Source organism: Bactrocera latifrons, unplaced genomic scaffold (genome assembly GCF_001853355.1).
Source record: "Bactrocera latifrons isolate USDA-ARS-PBARC rearing strain unplaced genomic scaffold, ASM185335v1 scaffold_784, whole genome shotgun sequence".
Taxonomy (NCBI): domain Eukaryota; kingdom Metazoa; phylum Arthropoda; class Insecta; order Diptera; family Tephritidae; genus Bactrocera; species Bactrocera latifrons.
The window spans coordinates 60,420-73,285 of record NW_017537472.1 but is presented as its reverse complement, the minus strand read 5'-3'; the positions used below and the strand labels follow the sequence as shown (position 1 = coordinate 73,285).

The window sequence follows — 12,866 nt, the reverse complement described above, 5'->3', positions numbered from 1 at the left end:
AAGATAGTGGTCCGAGTCGATGTTAGGACCTCGCAGTGCACGCACATCTAAAACACTGGAGACGTGTCTTCCGTCTATCACAACATGATCGATCTGGTTAGTGTTTTTTCGATCCGGAGACAGCCACGTAGCTTCATGTATCTTCTTATCCTGGAAACTACTACTACAGATAACCATATTATTGATAGTACTCGGCGATCCTACGAATCCCACACCAAACTTTCGCTCCTTTATACGGCCACTGTAGTAAATGCCACAAGGACCTACTGGTATCTGTCCTTGTCCCGTCCAACGCATTTCTTGGACGGCGGTGATGTCAGCCTTTATTTTTACGAGGACATCAACCAGCTAGGCAGCGGCACCTTCCCAATTAAGGGACCTGAAATTCCAGGTGCATGCCCTCAATTCGTAGTCCTTATTTCGTTTGCCATGGTCGTCATCAAAAGTGGAGTCTCTCATCCGAGGCTGTTGTTGCGTTTTCATTAGGGGCGGTTTTTTACGTGGCGGGTCCCAAACCCAGCGCACAATCCTATGTAGGGGATGTTTCACCTTCTCCCTTTCCGCGCCTCGCTTCAGAAAAATAACCATGCCAACACTTTTCTTATTGTGCAAATGCAGAGAATTCAACTGAAATAAAATAATTAGAATAAAGCTTTATTTTCAACAAATATTAAAAAAATTAATATACAGAAACGTTATAGTGAAGTCTTAGTAAGTGAAAGGGCCATAATGTAAGTGGAAAAGTAAGTCACAATAGACCAATTATCAATGCAAAAGTTGTCAATTTTTCAACTTTAAATGCAAATATCTTTAGAACTGTAAGTCAGCGGCAATTATATATATATTTTTTTTCGTGATCTGCAGAACGTCACCTTTCCAGTGATACCCATTTTGTTCCCGAAATCCGGGGATGCTATTCTCAATTTTACCTAAAAAATTAAGGGCGACTTTTGCTGCTATTTTATTTTTGTAAATATATTTTTTGCTGCTTCGACTGCGACCTCGCTTTTTTCAAAGCAGAAGCCGAAGTCATAGCTTATTTTAAAAAGTTATAAGTGCAACCAAACGTACGGCACGCTTACGCGTGTAATGTAGTTGTTTGTTTGGAAGTTACCCTTAAATTTTATCGAACTCCTCGCTAACGATATATATTTACTATCCTAAAATTGACATATTGCTGACCAGCTGTGTGCCGAATTTTGCGTGCTGACGAAGGAAGAATTACCTTTTTTTAGAAATTAAATTGGTTTATTAATACATTTCCTTGGTAAGTCCGCAGTTGTTATAGAATATATTACAGACTAAAATATAATTTATGATAATTGATAAAATATTTAAAATACGTGTTACTATAGCTCTTGACAATAAATCCTTAGATCTGCATGAAAATAATTAATTTGTCGTTTTCTACCTTCTTTAAAGTACATTAAATACAATGGACACTGAAAAATCCAGTAGTAGTTCATTTGAAGACCTTTCCAATATAAACGAATTAGAAACTAAATCAGCACAAGTAAAGGAATTGGATGTCAAAGGAGAAGAAAAAGATACGTTTGAAGTTGGGGCGAAAAATGAACAATATCATCAGGAAAATATTAAGCATGAAGGGAGTGAAATCGGTGCTTCTATTGGAGATGAAGAGCCGTGTGATGTTTTAGGCAATGGCCAGTTAGTTAAACGTATTATAAAACAGTCTCAATTAAGTACTCGCCCAGCAAGGGGAGATCTAGTAACGGTTACATTTAAGGGTCGAATACCTAATGGAATCGTTGTTGAGAAAAAGGAAAATTATCAAATTCATGTTGGAGATTACGAGGTTTTTGAATTTGTGTTGCTTATGTATTTTATAATAAAATTTTAATGATTAGGTTGTGCAAGGTCTTGACATGGTTATTCCTTTAATGAACGTTGGCGAAATTGCTGAAGTTACTATCGATGCCAGATTTGCTTACGGTAGCCTTGGTTTAAAAAATGATGAAAATGAAAATGCAAACGTGCCCGCAGATTCAACAGTAAGAAAAAATATATACCATATACAACCCAACATCTTGAAACTCCCCTATACATATTGTCGTGTATAAGTAAATAAAAGGTTTTGGGAAAGCTAGTAAATTAGAAATCACCAAGTTCTTTCCGGTAGAATGTTTAAATTCTGTCAACCTAATTTAAAATATTATTTTATATTTTAGTACAAATAACCAAAAGCCTATTCTTGAATTTTTACAGCTAATATATGAAGTGCATTTACAAGATTGTAAAAGTGAGGATTTTTCGGATTTAAAGTGTTTTGAGATACGCCGGAAATACGGGTTAGTAAACATTAACACCATGTTGTCTTAGATATGATTATAAGATATTTATTTAAGAAATATATATATATATATATATATGTACATTTATTAATGTATGATATACATACATATAGAACACGTAAAAAGGAACGGGCAAACTTCTGGTATAACCGTAATGAATACAATACGGCCATTCAGTTGTATAGGCGTGCGTTAGAATTCTTGGATGATCGCGATGGTGACCCTGATTCTATGTTTGATAAGGAAGATTTGGAAGTGAGTACATTTGTACTTTATATATATATATATATATATTTAACTTTCTGTGTATAAGTTTTCTAATAGCGATTTGCAAACATTACTCGAGGATAGATTGATTGTGTACAATAATCTGGCAATGGCTCAAATTAAAATTTCAGCGTTTGATGCTGCTTTGAAGTCAGTAGAAAACGTACTACGTTGCCAGCCAAGCAATTCTAAGGCTTTGTATCGCAAAGGACGAGTAGGTATAAAACGATCTTCATTTTTCATTTTAAATTTAAATGCAACTCATTGAATAGATTCTTGAAGGAAAAGGGGATACGAAAGGAGCTATTAATTTATTACAAAAAGCTGCGACATTGGAACCAGATAGTAAAGCAATTCAGCAGGTTTGTGCTATTGTTTTTAGTATTGTTGTAAAAGAATTGAACTAATTATATTACACAGGACTTAGCAAAGTTGATAATCAAAGCACGCAGAGAAGAGCACAACGAAAAAGAAATGTATCAAAAAATGCTGGGACAAGCAAAAAAACTTGAACAGAAGCATAAACAGCCGCAGAAGCAACAAAACATTGAAAGCTCAAAGGTATGTAATTGGTATTATTTTTCAAACCGATTGTTTGCTAATCATTTTGATACCAAGTAGACAACAAAGTGACAAACAATGTTATTGAAAAATATTTGCCCATCTTAGCAGCAATAGGAACGACTACAACTTGGAAATGCCAATTAAAAGTACAACGGGTATAGGGCATGAATATCACGTTCAAAGATTGAAGAGAGTCCGGTTTATTGCTAAAGACCAATTACTTCAAATAACCCCCACAAGAAGTAGGTTAATGGTGTTAAATCACAACTTCTTCGTGGCTGTTTAATGTCACAATTTCTAGAAATAATCGTATCTCCAAAACTTTCTCGCAACAATTCGGTTGTTGCACGTGCTATGTGGCACGTACACCGACATATTGGAACCAGGTGTTTTCAAGAGAAACTTCTTCCAATACGGTCACAAAAAGTTGGTAACATTGTCAACGGCTTCATTTCGAAAAACTTTATTTAAAACTTCGTTTTAAAGTTTATGCTAGGCAAAATCTGTAAAGTTTACGTTGTATCAATGGCTTCTGTTCTCGAGTGAATACAATCCTTTTTCAAAATCCGCTAAGTTGTACTTTGAGACAGTCCCAATCCTTGACAACGTCTTGGAACGGAAAAATTTTCATTACTACGAGCGATTCTTCGTTTTATTGTCACATTAACACTATTAGGCCGTTCACGATAAGGTGGTTATCGGATTATGTGGTTATGTGATTAAGTAAACAATAACAAAATGCGGTATGACAAAATAACCAACTTTGACCAACCCAAACCCTTGTTTACAGATTATGTCGGTGTTTGCTTATTTCCAGTGTTAGAAAGTCGTTGGAGTTTTACTAAATGGCAGTACAAAAAATAAATAAAACTAAGTGAATGGCATTTCCATTTATATTTTTTAATTGGAAATTCTGCTATTAACAGCTTTTTTTGGTTTACAATTGCATTGGACACTATTCAGGGTGCAAGATGTCTGCAAATTTTATACAAAGAATCTTTTGAGCCCTTAAAATTCGGATTATTTGATAAGCACATACCTTCAATAAATTCCATTTCCAGCAGAACTTATTTTAAATTCAATTATGTTGCTTTTTAAACTTTGTTTAGGCATTTTATAAATAGAAATTTCATTGAACTTAAAATGTAAAAAATTAACAGCTGTTTGTGTAAAAATAAGCATATAACCATACAATATGGGATGTTCACGGATCATCGAGGTTATTTTTAATCTAATAACCACAGCCGGATAACCACCTTACCGTGAACAGCCTATATGTAAAGAAACTGTACGCTCGAATTTTTCCGGATGTCTGTCTGTCCGTCCGTCCGTGCAAGCTGTAACTTGAGTAAAAATTGAGATAGCATGAGGAAACTTGATACACGTATTTCCTGGCTCCACAAGAAGGTTAAGTTCGTAGATGGGCAAAATCATCCCACTGCCACGCCTGTCTCTTATACACATCTAGATGTGTATAAGAGACAGAAACTGTATAGACTGTAACCCATACAAAGGTTATGTTGAAAATCACTAAAAGTGCGTTAACCGACTAACAAAAAACGTCAGAAACACTGAATTTTACGGAAGAAATGTCAGAAGGAAGCTGCATCCAGGCTTTTTTAAATTGAAAATGGGCGTGGCGTCGCCCACTTATGGACCAAAAACCATATCTCAGGAAGTACTCGACCGATTTCAATGAAATTCGGTATATAATATTTTCTTAATACCCTGATGACATGTACCAAATATGGGTGAAATCGGTTCACAACCACGCCTGAAATCTCGATTATCACTTTATCATGCGAGAGTATAAAATGTTCGATGACACCCGAACTTAGCCCTTCCTTAATTGTTACTTATCTTATTGTGATATACGTACAGTATTTCTTATGTTTAAGGGATCATCTCAGTATGACCCTCCGAAAAATCACCGACTTTCGCGTTTTAATTAAAGTTAAAGTTAACTAATCGGTCCGGTTTTTCTTTTATATATAAATAAATTAATGACGAATGAAAAATGAATTTTTATATTTATTTATTGGGTGTATAATAGTTAAATAAATTGTTGAAATGAAACGTAATAAAAAGGTCATGTACGAGGTCCACGATTGCGGCCGCAATTTTGATCTAAACAAAAATTTCAAAAAGCTTTTAAAGCGGTTGCTATCGCGCTATGTAAGCTTTTTTTTTTTAATTTGACAAAATGGCGACGTTTTTAACAAAAATAATCGAATTTGGCTCTTTTTTTTTAAGAGTTTTTCGTAAAAAAAAATTGAAAGATTTCAAAATAAAAAAAAAGCTATAGCGTGATAGAGACTGACGTTAAAAATGTCCCTCCAAATTTTAATTGGATTCTTCCTTTGAGAGTTAAAACCGTTTTGAAAAACACCATTCTGAGAAACACGTATTTAAAGGTTGGAGTTGTAGCGTTCTCAACGTTTTTCCCTTTCTACAAGACACGCTGTAGCGACCGTAATAATTTGAATTTCGATTTCAAAATGTGAGAGAATGTTTATTATAGTCTAATCGATTTTTCGAAAATTTCACACTAAGATGATTCCATAAATTCTCTGCTCGATTTCTCATTTTATTTAGCACTTACCCTATAAATGTGTGGAAAATATGACTCATATTTTTGTAATTGGAACACTTATGTTGTATTATATTTTGTATATATATTTGCTTTTATCTTTTCAGCTTAAACTTATAGGATATTTAATGGGATCAATTTTAATTGGTGTAGCTGGCGTTGCTATATATAGATACAAATATTAGATTTATTGGATTAATGGATAAAAGCCTACTGTGCGAGGAACTTCAAAATAAGTTTATTTAATAATCAAAAATTAAAAAAAATTATAAAGCATTTAACAACAAGAAAATTAGAATCGGATCAAATTTCTGTTTAATTATTATTTGTTTATTTTGTAAATTTTTTAGTGATTTATAGTGTGGGATTTAAGTGTTTTCTATTTTTATTGGTAAATATATTTTAATATAAAGGAAGATTGGAGATGAAATAAATATCATTCCAGAATATATGGTTTTACTTACAGAAAACAGAGAGATCAAAAACAAAGATTGAACGTCATGTGCTGAACACAATACTCGCGACAGACTGTAGCAGCACGACAGTGAACTGAAAATGGCGTTGTGAATCCTACTACATGAACATTCGTAAGAAGGCAGCGACATAACAATAGTCGGCTTATACACAAGACTACTCAGCTCTCCATTTTGCATGTACACAATTTCGTTGTGGCCATACTAATACTTTGCACTTCAATGAAATTTTAATATTTTGTTCAAAGTAAATAGGTAAATTTATTTGTTTTAAATTGTCAATTGTTATTACAAATGATATAACACAGTTATTTTATGCTTTTATTTGTAAAATAACGTCAGGTTTGTTAGAGCTTTGAATAATTTTACACATTTTTCTCATCTCTACCTTCAATTCTACCGTCAACGCTACTGCCGTTGGGAAATGTAAGAAAATATTGAAGTTAGGGAGAAAGACAACTGTCGGCCTGCAGTCGTGTAGTCGTGCAGCTGTCAAAACAACTCTGTCCATAAGAACGTGTGTATTTTAATATTTGACAGATGTCGTTTGCAGTCTGTCGCGAGCATTGTGTTCAGCACATCAGATTCATAACGTGAGATTAGTTGCAGCTATTATTGAACTCTCTGAGCATGCTACCAACCAGAGATAATGAGATCCCCAACTCCTCTCTCACTAGAAGACCAATTGCTAAACGTCAAAACCTACCGAACTTTGACAGTTGACTGGATTGAGTAGGTTTTGACGTTTTGCAATTGGAATGACTGGAACGGCCAGATTTAAATTATACCAAAAATATATGTGAATGGAGGAATTTATTGCCGCCGTTCAAGATCGCTAATAAAAATTTAAAATAATGAAAATCAAAGAAAATGCGAAATTTAAGTATACATATATTATGAAACGTTTTGTAATTTGATGCATAATAGAATTAATTTTCTATTACAAATGATTAAAAACATTTATTAATTTAAAACTAATAGGCTTAATTCACCTTATTAAGTATTGAAATATCGAAAGTCAGTTGTTTTAATATACCATAAAATCATAAAAAGGAATTAAGTAGTTTAGCCATATATTAAAAGTCCAATATATAATAATTTGCAATCGTAATAAATGTTGGGTATTTTAATTTAAAATGTCCAAAAATTCTTATATGGCGCGATCTGGCCATAATGGAAAATGTTATAAAAAACGCTTATTTTGAGGCGCTCTCACACTGGAATAAGTTGGGCATCCCATTATCCCTGCTACCAACCTTTCAGAAGAATTGTTTAAAATATTTGTTAAAATTAGTGAGAATACGCGAAGTGGACAAAAAAATGGAAAACAAAGACATCGATTTCTGGAACATGCCTGATATACATTCCCCCCAGTTACATGCTGACCAACAGGATATCACCCAAATATAGATGTGCTACTTCGTGGTGAAAAAGGTTTGATACTAGGCGACTTTAATGCGCATCACGATCTTTGGCATTCCTACCTGTCAAATAATCGTAGGGGGATGGGGGATGGAGCTAGCGAAATAGATAGCCGATTTTACATTCTTACGTTACCATAATTGTCAGCGTTGGTCTGATAATAGCTAACTCTCGCATCAGACCATCTGCCCATAATTATCTCGATCGAGAAACCTCTCGACTTTAATTCTGTGGACAAACGTTTCTTCGTTAATTTTAATTTTGGAAATTCGGCAAATGACAAAACAACATGCGGACAAAATGGATAGGTCACCTGAAGTCTTGCAACCTCTGCACCGACGTAAGTAAGCTTTGAAGTACTTTCAAGGTCTTGTCTAACCCATGATGATCATGTCGGGAAATGGAATCGATGTCATGTGCCTAAAAGTAAACGGTAATCTTTCCGACCTTTCTCGTGACCATATTCACTAACAGCCGAGGAGGAATGGCAATTGAATCGAGTTTCAACTCGGTCATCATGTGTCTTTGGATTAGACAAGATCTTTGCAGTAGCAAACTCACACCGGTGGAGAGGTTACAAGGCTGCAGGTGCTCTTAAAGTCGGCAAGTCCGAATAGCTTTCACCACGTAGTAGCGCACCTGTAATTATACATTGACATTCAGGAGTAGTAGCCCTGGAGTGAAGAAGTTCAAAATTCGGCTCTTGATCAAAATATGATTCTATTAGAACGCCATATCTTGTTACCCAATTAATGTTAAATACCGTTCATGGCTACTAAAATATACCCGTTTCCTAATTTACTGTTGGGACCAGCTACACCCTTGGAAATTCGCTTTAACGGCACATTTCAAATCTGAGTCTTTTTGCTGAAATTTTTCAGTTCCTTGGGATCCCAGACTGATCTTATAGTCATTAAAGGGACATTTATAATTTCTTTTTTGGCTTCACCTTTCGAGCAATACCTGCATTCCAAATTACATGGGCAGCGAGATATATATGACATGACTACGACTCGTGCGATGTTTTATTGAGAAGTCGTAACATTGGAGCCTCTCAATTCATCGTATTAATTATTGAAGCCATTTTAATGGTGCAGGATCTGTCTTCAGCCAAAATCCAGGAGTTGGCCAATCTTTTACTTTATAATTCATTAGTTGTTGTCACTTTGTGTCCTAAGTAGTTTATTTATTTTTTGAAAAAGGAACACTTCTTCGGACTCAGCTCTACATCAGCGTTAGCTATCCGGTGGAAATCCTCTTCCCGTTCTTGAAGCTTTTATCCAACACGATGAAATTGATGAAGTATACCAAACATGTCTTCCGGTGCAATCCATTTAATACCTGATTCATAAGTCTTTCAAGGGTAGCAGAAGTGTTTAATTGGTCTTGCATCACCTTGCATCAGATCTTAATGAAATTTGCCACAATTTTGGTTCCTCCTGGTTTGGAATCATCTTTATAAAAAATGGTTGAGTATGTTAGAAGGAGTTGTTTAGCCTTATTGCCTCTAGTTCCTCGGTCCATGCGTTCGATCTGTCTTTTTCTCCAATATAGTCTGTAAATCAATAATGGTCAGCAAAAATTGGACTCAATAGAAGTACCATCGCATAGGCGCGGCCAATATTTAAAAAAGATAATCTTCAAAAAATTCTTACCAAAGAATGTTCTTTCGAATGATAATAAACATTCCCCATCAAATTTGAGGCAGGAATAAAGGGATGTTTAACTTATTCCAGTGTGAGAGCGCTTCAAAATTAGCGTTTTTTATGACATTTTTCATTGTAGCCAGATCAGAGAAAAGCTATTTTTTGGGCATTTTAAATAAAACACCCAATTCGCATTTTCCACACCACCTATGAGGTATGCAAAAGGGCGCGTTACCGAAGTTATTTTTGGGTGCTCGGTTCCCCAGTAGGCCTATATCACCCATTAAAAATTTATTTACATAAAAAAATTTTAAAAACAAAACGATAAAAATTCATATTGTATAAAAAATTAACAAAAACCAATATCACTCCATATCACAGCATAATAATAAAGTATAATACTTAAAATTATAAAAATAAGCGTATGTACATAAGCCAATATTTATGCCCCAAATTCTAATTTATAATTAATAACTTTCTAATCTTTATCGTTCTAACCTTAGAGCCTCTTAATGCGAATCTGCTTAAAAAACCTTATATTAGTATTAAATATTTAGCTCATTGCAACCACTAAAAAATTGTATTATTAAAATTGGGAGAAATAAATCTTTGTTTAAAAATTTTGCCACAAAATAAATTCTAATTCTAATAAATAGAGCAATAACTACCTTTGGGTTACAGTCTTCATAACACAAGGAGGGACTAATATCTTTTAATTTAGTAAAAAGAATTTCTCCTACTCCTATTTACATATATACAATTTCTGTCAAATTCCTCAACAAATTTTATTTCTAAATTATTAATAAATGCAACAAATTGTTCAGGCGGCTTCCCTAAGTTGCATTTATCGATCTGGTTTTGGTGTATGAAGATGAATTCATCCGAAGGAATTTCATCTCCTAAATAAGGTAATGGCAGAAATAAAAGTAGCAGAAAAAATAATTAAAAGCATTTTCCTTTAAAATGTTAATTTCTAAAGTATGCATATATATGTACATTCATCAAATATTTAAGGGGCTATACCAGTGTTACCCATAGAAAATTAGGCGAATTTGGTGATTTTTTTAAGAAAGTACTCATTCGAATATTTCGAAGTTCTTTGGACATAATAAGGTGTATTTTTAGCTATATTTTAATTTTTTTTTACAAAAATATTGAAAAATAACGAAGTTATACTATGTTCGGACCGACATTGAAAACATTTTGAAAACACATTTATATGTTGTGGAATCTAAGTCGTTCGGACCGACAATGTGTGTTTTCGGTGAGTTTTTACTGACAACTATTAAAAGCGGTATTCTCTTACTCTTGCAAGATTGCACGATGACACAAAATGCAAAATCCTTTACCGAAATATGCAAAGCCAAGAGAGCACCCATTGCAGAATCTAGTGATATATGATGGCAGGCAATAAACATGGGTTTTGGTCTGACATATTTTACAGCCATTGCAATTAATTTTCTGCGTGTGTTTGTTGTTATGCCGTTGCACCAAAGGGAAAACTCTGCAATTTCTGCACGGTGCAAGGTTTTGCAAGAGCAAGAGAATCCCCCTCAAATGAGAATATCAAGCGACAGCTGTATTTGTATGTGGAATGTAAACAAATATCAAGTGTCAATTTAGGGCCGGCAAAACATGTCTTCCAAAAACATCKATTAAACTAGAGCAGGCACCGATTATAATGAGTGGAATGTAAGTTTTCAAGTAGTTTTCAGCGAAAACTGTGTTTTCGTTTGACAGATTTTACATAGACGAAAACACAAGTTTTCGTGCGAAAACCAGTTTTTGCCACGAAAACATGTTTTCGTTGTCGGTCCAAACATAGTATAAAAGAACAAAGGGCTTACAAAAATTTTGTTACGAAAGTGTTTAATTACAAATATAATTCATTAAGTAAATATTATATTAACTTATAAGAGCGTAGTTATACAAAATATGACTACGTGTTACATATAAATTATCAATACCATAAATAGTATTAATTACTTAAGGTAATTCATTTTGTTAAACCTTAAAAATTAGTCATAGATAATATGATAGTTTTTAAAAGATAACTTTTTTGTATGAATATAAACTTATAAATAGTTTACTAAAAATTTAAATGATGCCTCTAAAGGTTGGTTCACTTCATGCATTCATTTAATACTTTTCATGCGTTTTAATTTTTTTTTTGCACCATTTTAAAATTTATTTAAAAAAAACTAACCAGGATTTCCTTGTTTTATTCGAACCATTTTGCTTGCATATTCTTTCGTTAAATTTATGAAAATTTTCATAGGCGAGGAAAATGGATGGATCTTTTGGGGGTAACAGACACTCCAAAAAGGAGCTATTAGCCTGTCAGCGCCATTTCTCGTTCCAGATGAGGAACAAATTAAGGTTAAGTAAAGGAGCAGTCCCCGATAGTAATTTGTACGCAACCACAATGGATGTAATTACAAAAAATAATTTAGTGTCTGGAATAGGTAGCTTAGTCGAACAGACGTACGAAAACGACGGAGTAATTCGTTAGGGCTTGAGGATTTTGTTGCTCAGGAGGAGGATTTTGATTATTTTAGGGAAACAGAAAAAAGTAAGGCAGAAGTGATTCCTTTTGGGGTTCGATATGAGGGGACCCCAGCCGAATCATATTTCTGCGATGGATCCTTTTGTCATCAAAATTCTCAAGAACAACTTGACAATGCGGTGAATCAAATTTCATTATTAATGAAATCAATTAAAGAAAAGTAACAGGAGATATTAGAGCTAAAAGCACAAAGCGATTATTTAATTAATCAAAAAAATATTCATCCCCAAATTGATGAGATTTGTGCCAAATTACCACCACATCTCGCAATATGTGTCAGAAATAGTGTAAAAAATACTTCTCGCAGCCCATCAGGTCGCAGATATACAGGGTGTCTGATGAAAGCCGCTACAAAAAAAAAAATTAAATAAACTTTTTCTATTTAATGAATCTGGCTAATTTTTTTTTTTTATTTTGCAGATTGAYGTCTACATTTAACAAAAATGGATAACTGGGACACTGAAACAAGAATTTGGATTGTCCGCCGCTATCACGCACTGGAGTCCATTGTTTCGGTTCAAAGAGAGTATATGCCCACGTTTGGCGGCAATCCTCCGAGCAGATAAACCATAATGAGACTTGTAAACAATTTTGCCGAGCATGGGACAGTCAACAGAAGATCTTACCATCGAAACCCTTCAGTTCGAACGGAGGAACAATCGCTGCTGTAGCTGCTGCCATACAAAACAATCCACGTGTTTCGACAAGAAGCTTATGCAGATAACGTAAAGTATAGAGAAGGTGCAAATTGAATTCTGTATGATGTTCGATTTGGCGGCTAACAGAGCCGATAGAATCTGGGTAAAGAATTGAGCACGTGCGTGGCTTATAGCTTTGTAGAAAAATATACAAAATATACAAAGTCACACAGAGAATGTAAAAAAGCATTCTCTGAGTGACATATGCTTGCTTATATTGAATTATATGAACCATTGTCACATATGCGTGATTATTTCGTATCAAATGAACCATTTTTTCCGAAATCTGGTAAAAATTTTAATTTTTTTACAAAATATGGAGAAATTA

General features: G+C 34.1%; 1 protein-coding gene and 1 long non-coding RNA gene across 2 annotated transcripts; one reads left to right on the top strand and one right to left on the bottom strand.

Moving 5' to 3' along the window:
• Positions 1–1,166: 1,166 nt before the first annotated feature.
• On the top strand, positions 1,167–6,052 carry LOC108976577 (peptidyl-prolyl cis-trans isomerase FKBP8). Its single transcript, XM_018945782.1, has 9 exons — positions 1,167–1,267; positions 1,423–1,816; positions 1,869–2,012; positions 2,227–2,309; positions 2,426–2,567; positions 2,626–2,793; positions 2,852–2,941; positions 3,000–3,140; positions 5,841–6,052. Exons 2-9 carry the CDS (start codon positions 1,436–1,438, stop codon positions 5,916–5,918), a joined length of 1,227 nt encoding a protein of 408 aa, XP_018801327.1. The 5' UTR covers positions 1,167–1,267; positions 1,423–1,435; the 3' UTR covers positions 5,919–6,052.
• A 2,741-nt stretch (positions 6,053–8,793) lies between these two features.
• Positions 8,794–9,323, bottom strand: LOC108976578. The gene is made up of 2 exons (XR_001993964.1): positions 9,284–9,323; positions 8,794–9,183 (listed from the first exon to the last, which is right to left on the bottom strand). It is a non-coding gene; the product is annotated as an uncharacterized LOC108976578 (long non-coding RNA).
• Positions 9,324–12,866: the final 3,543 nt, after the last annotated feature.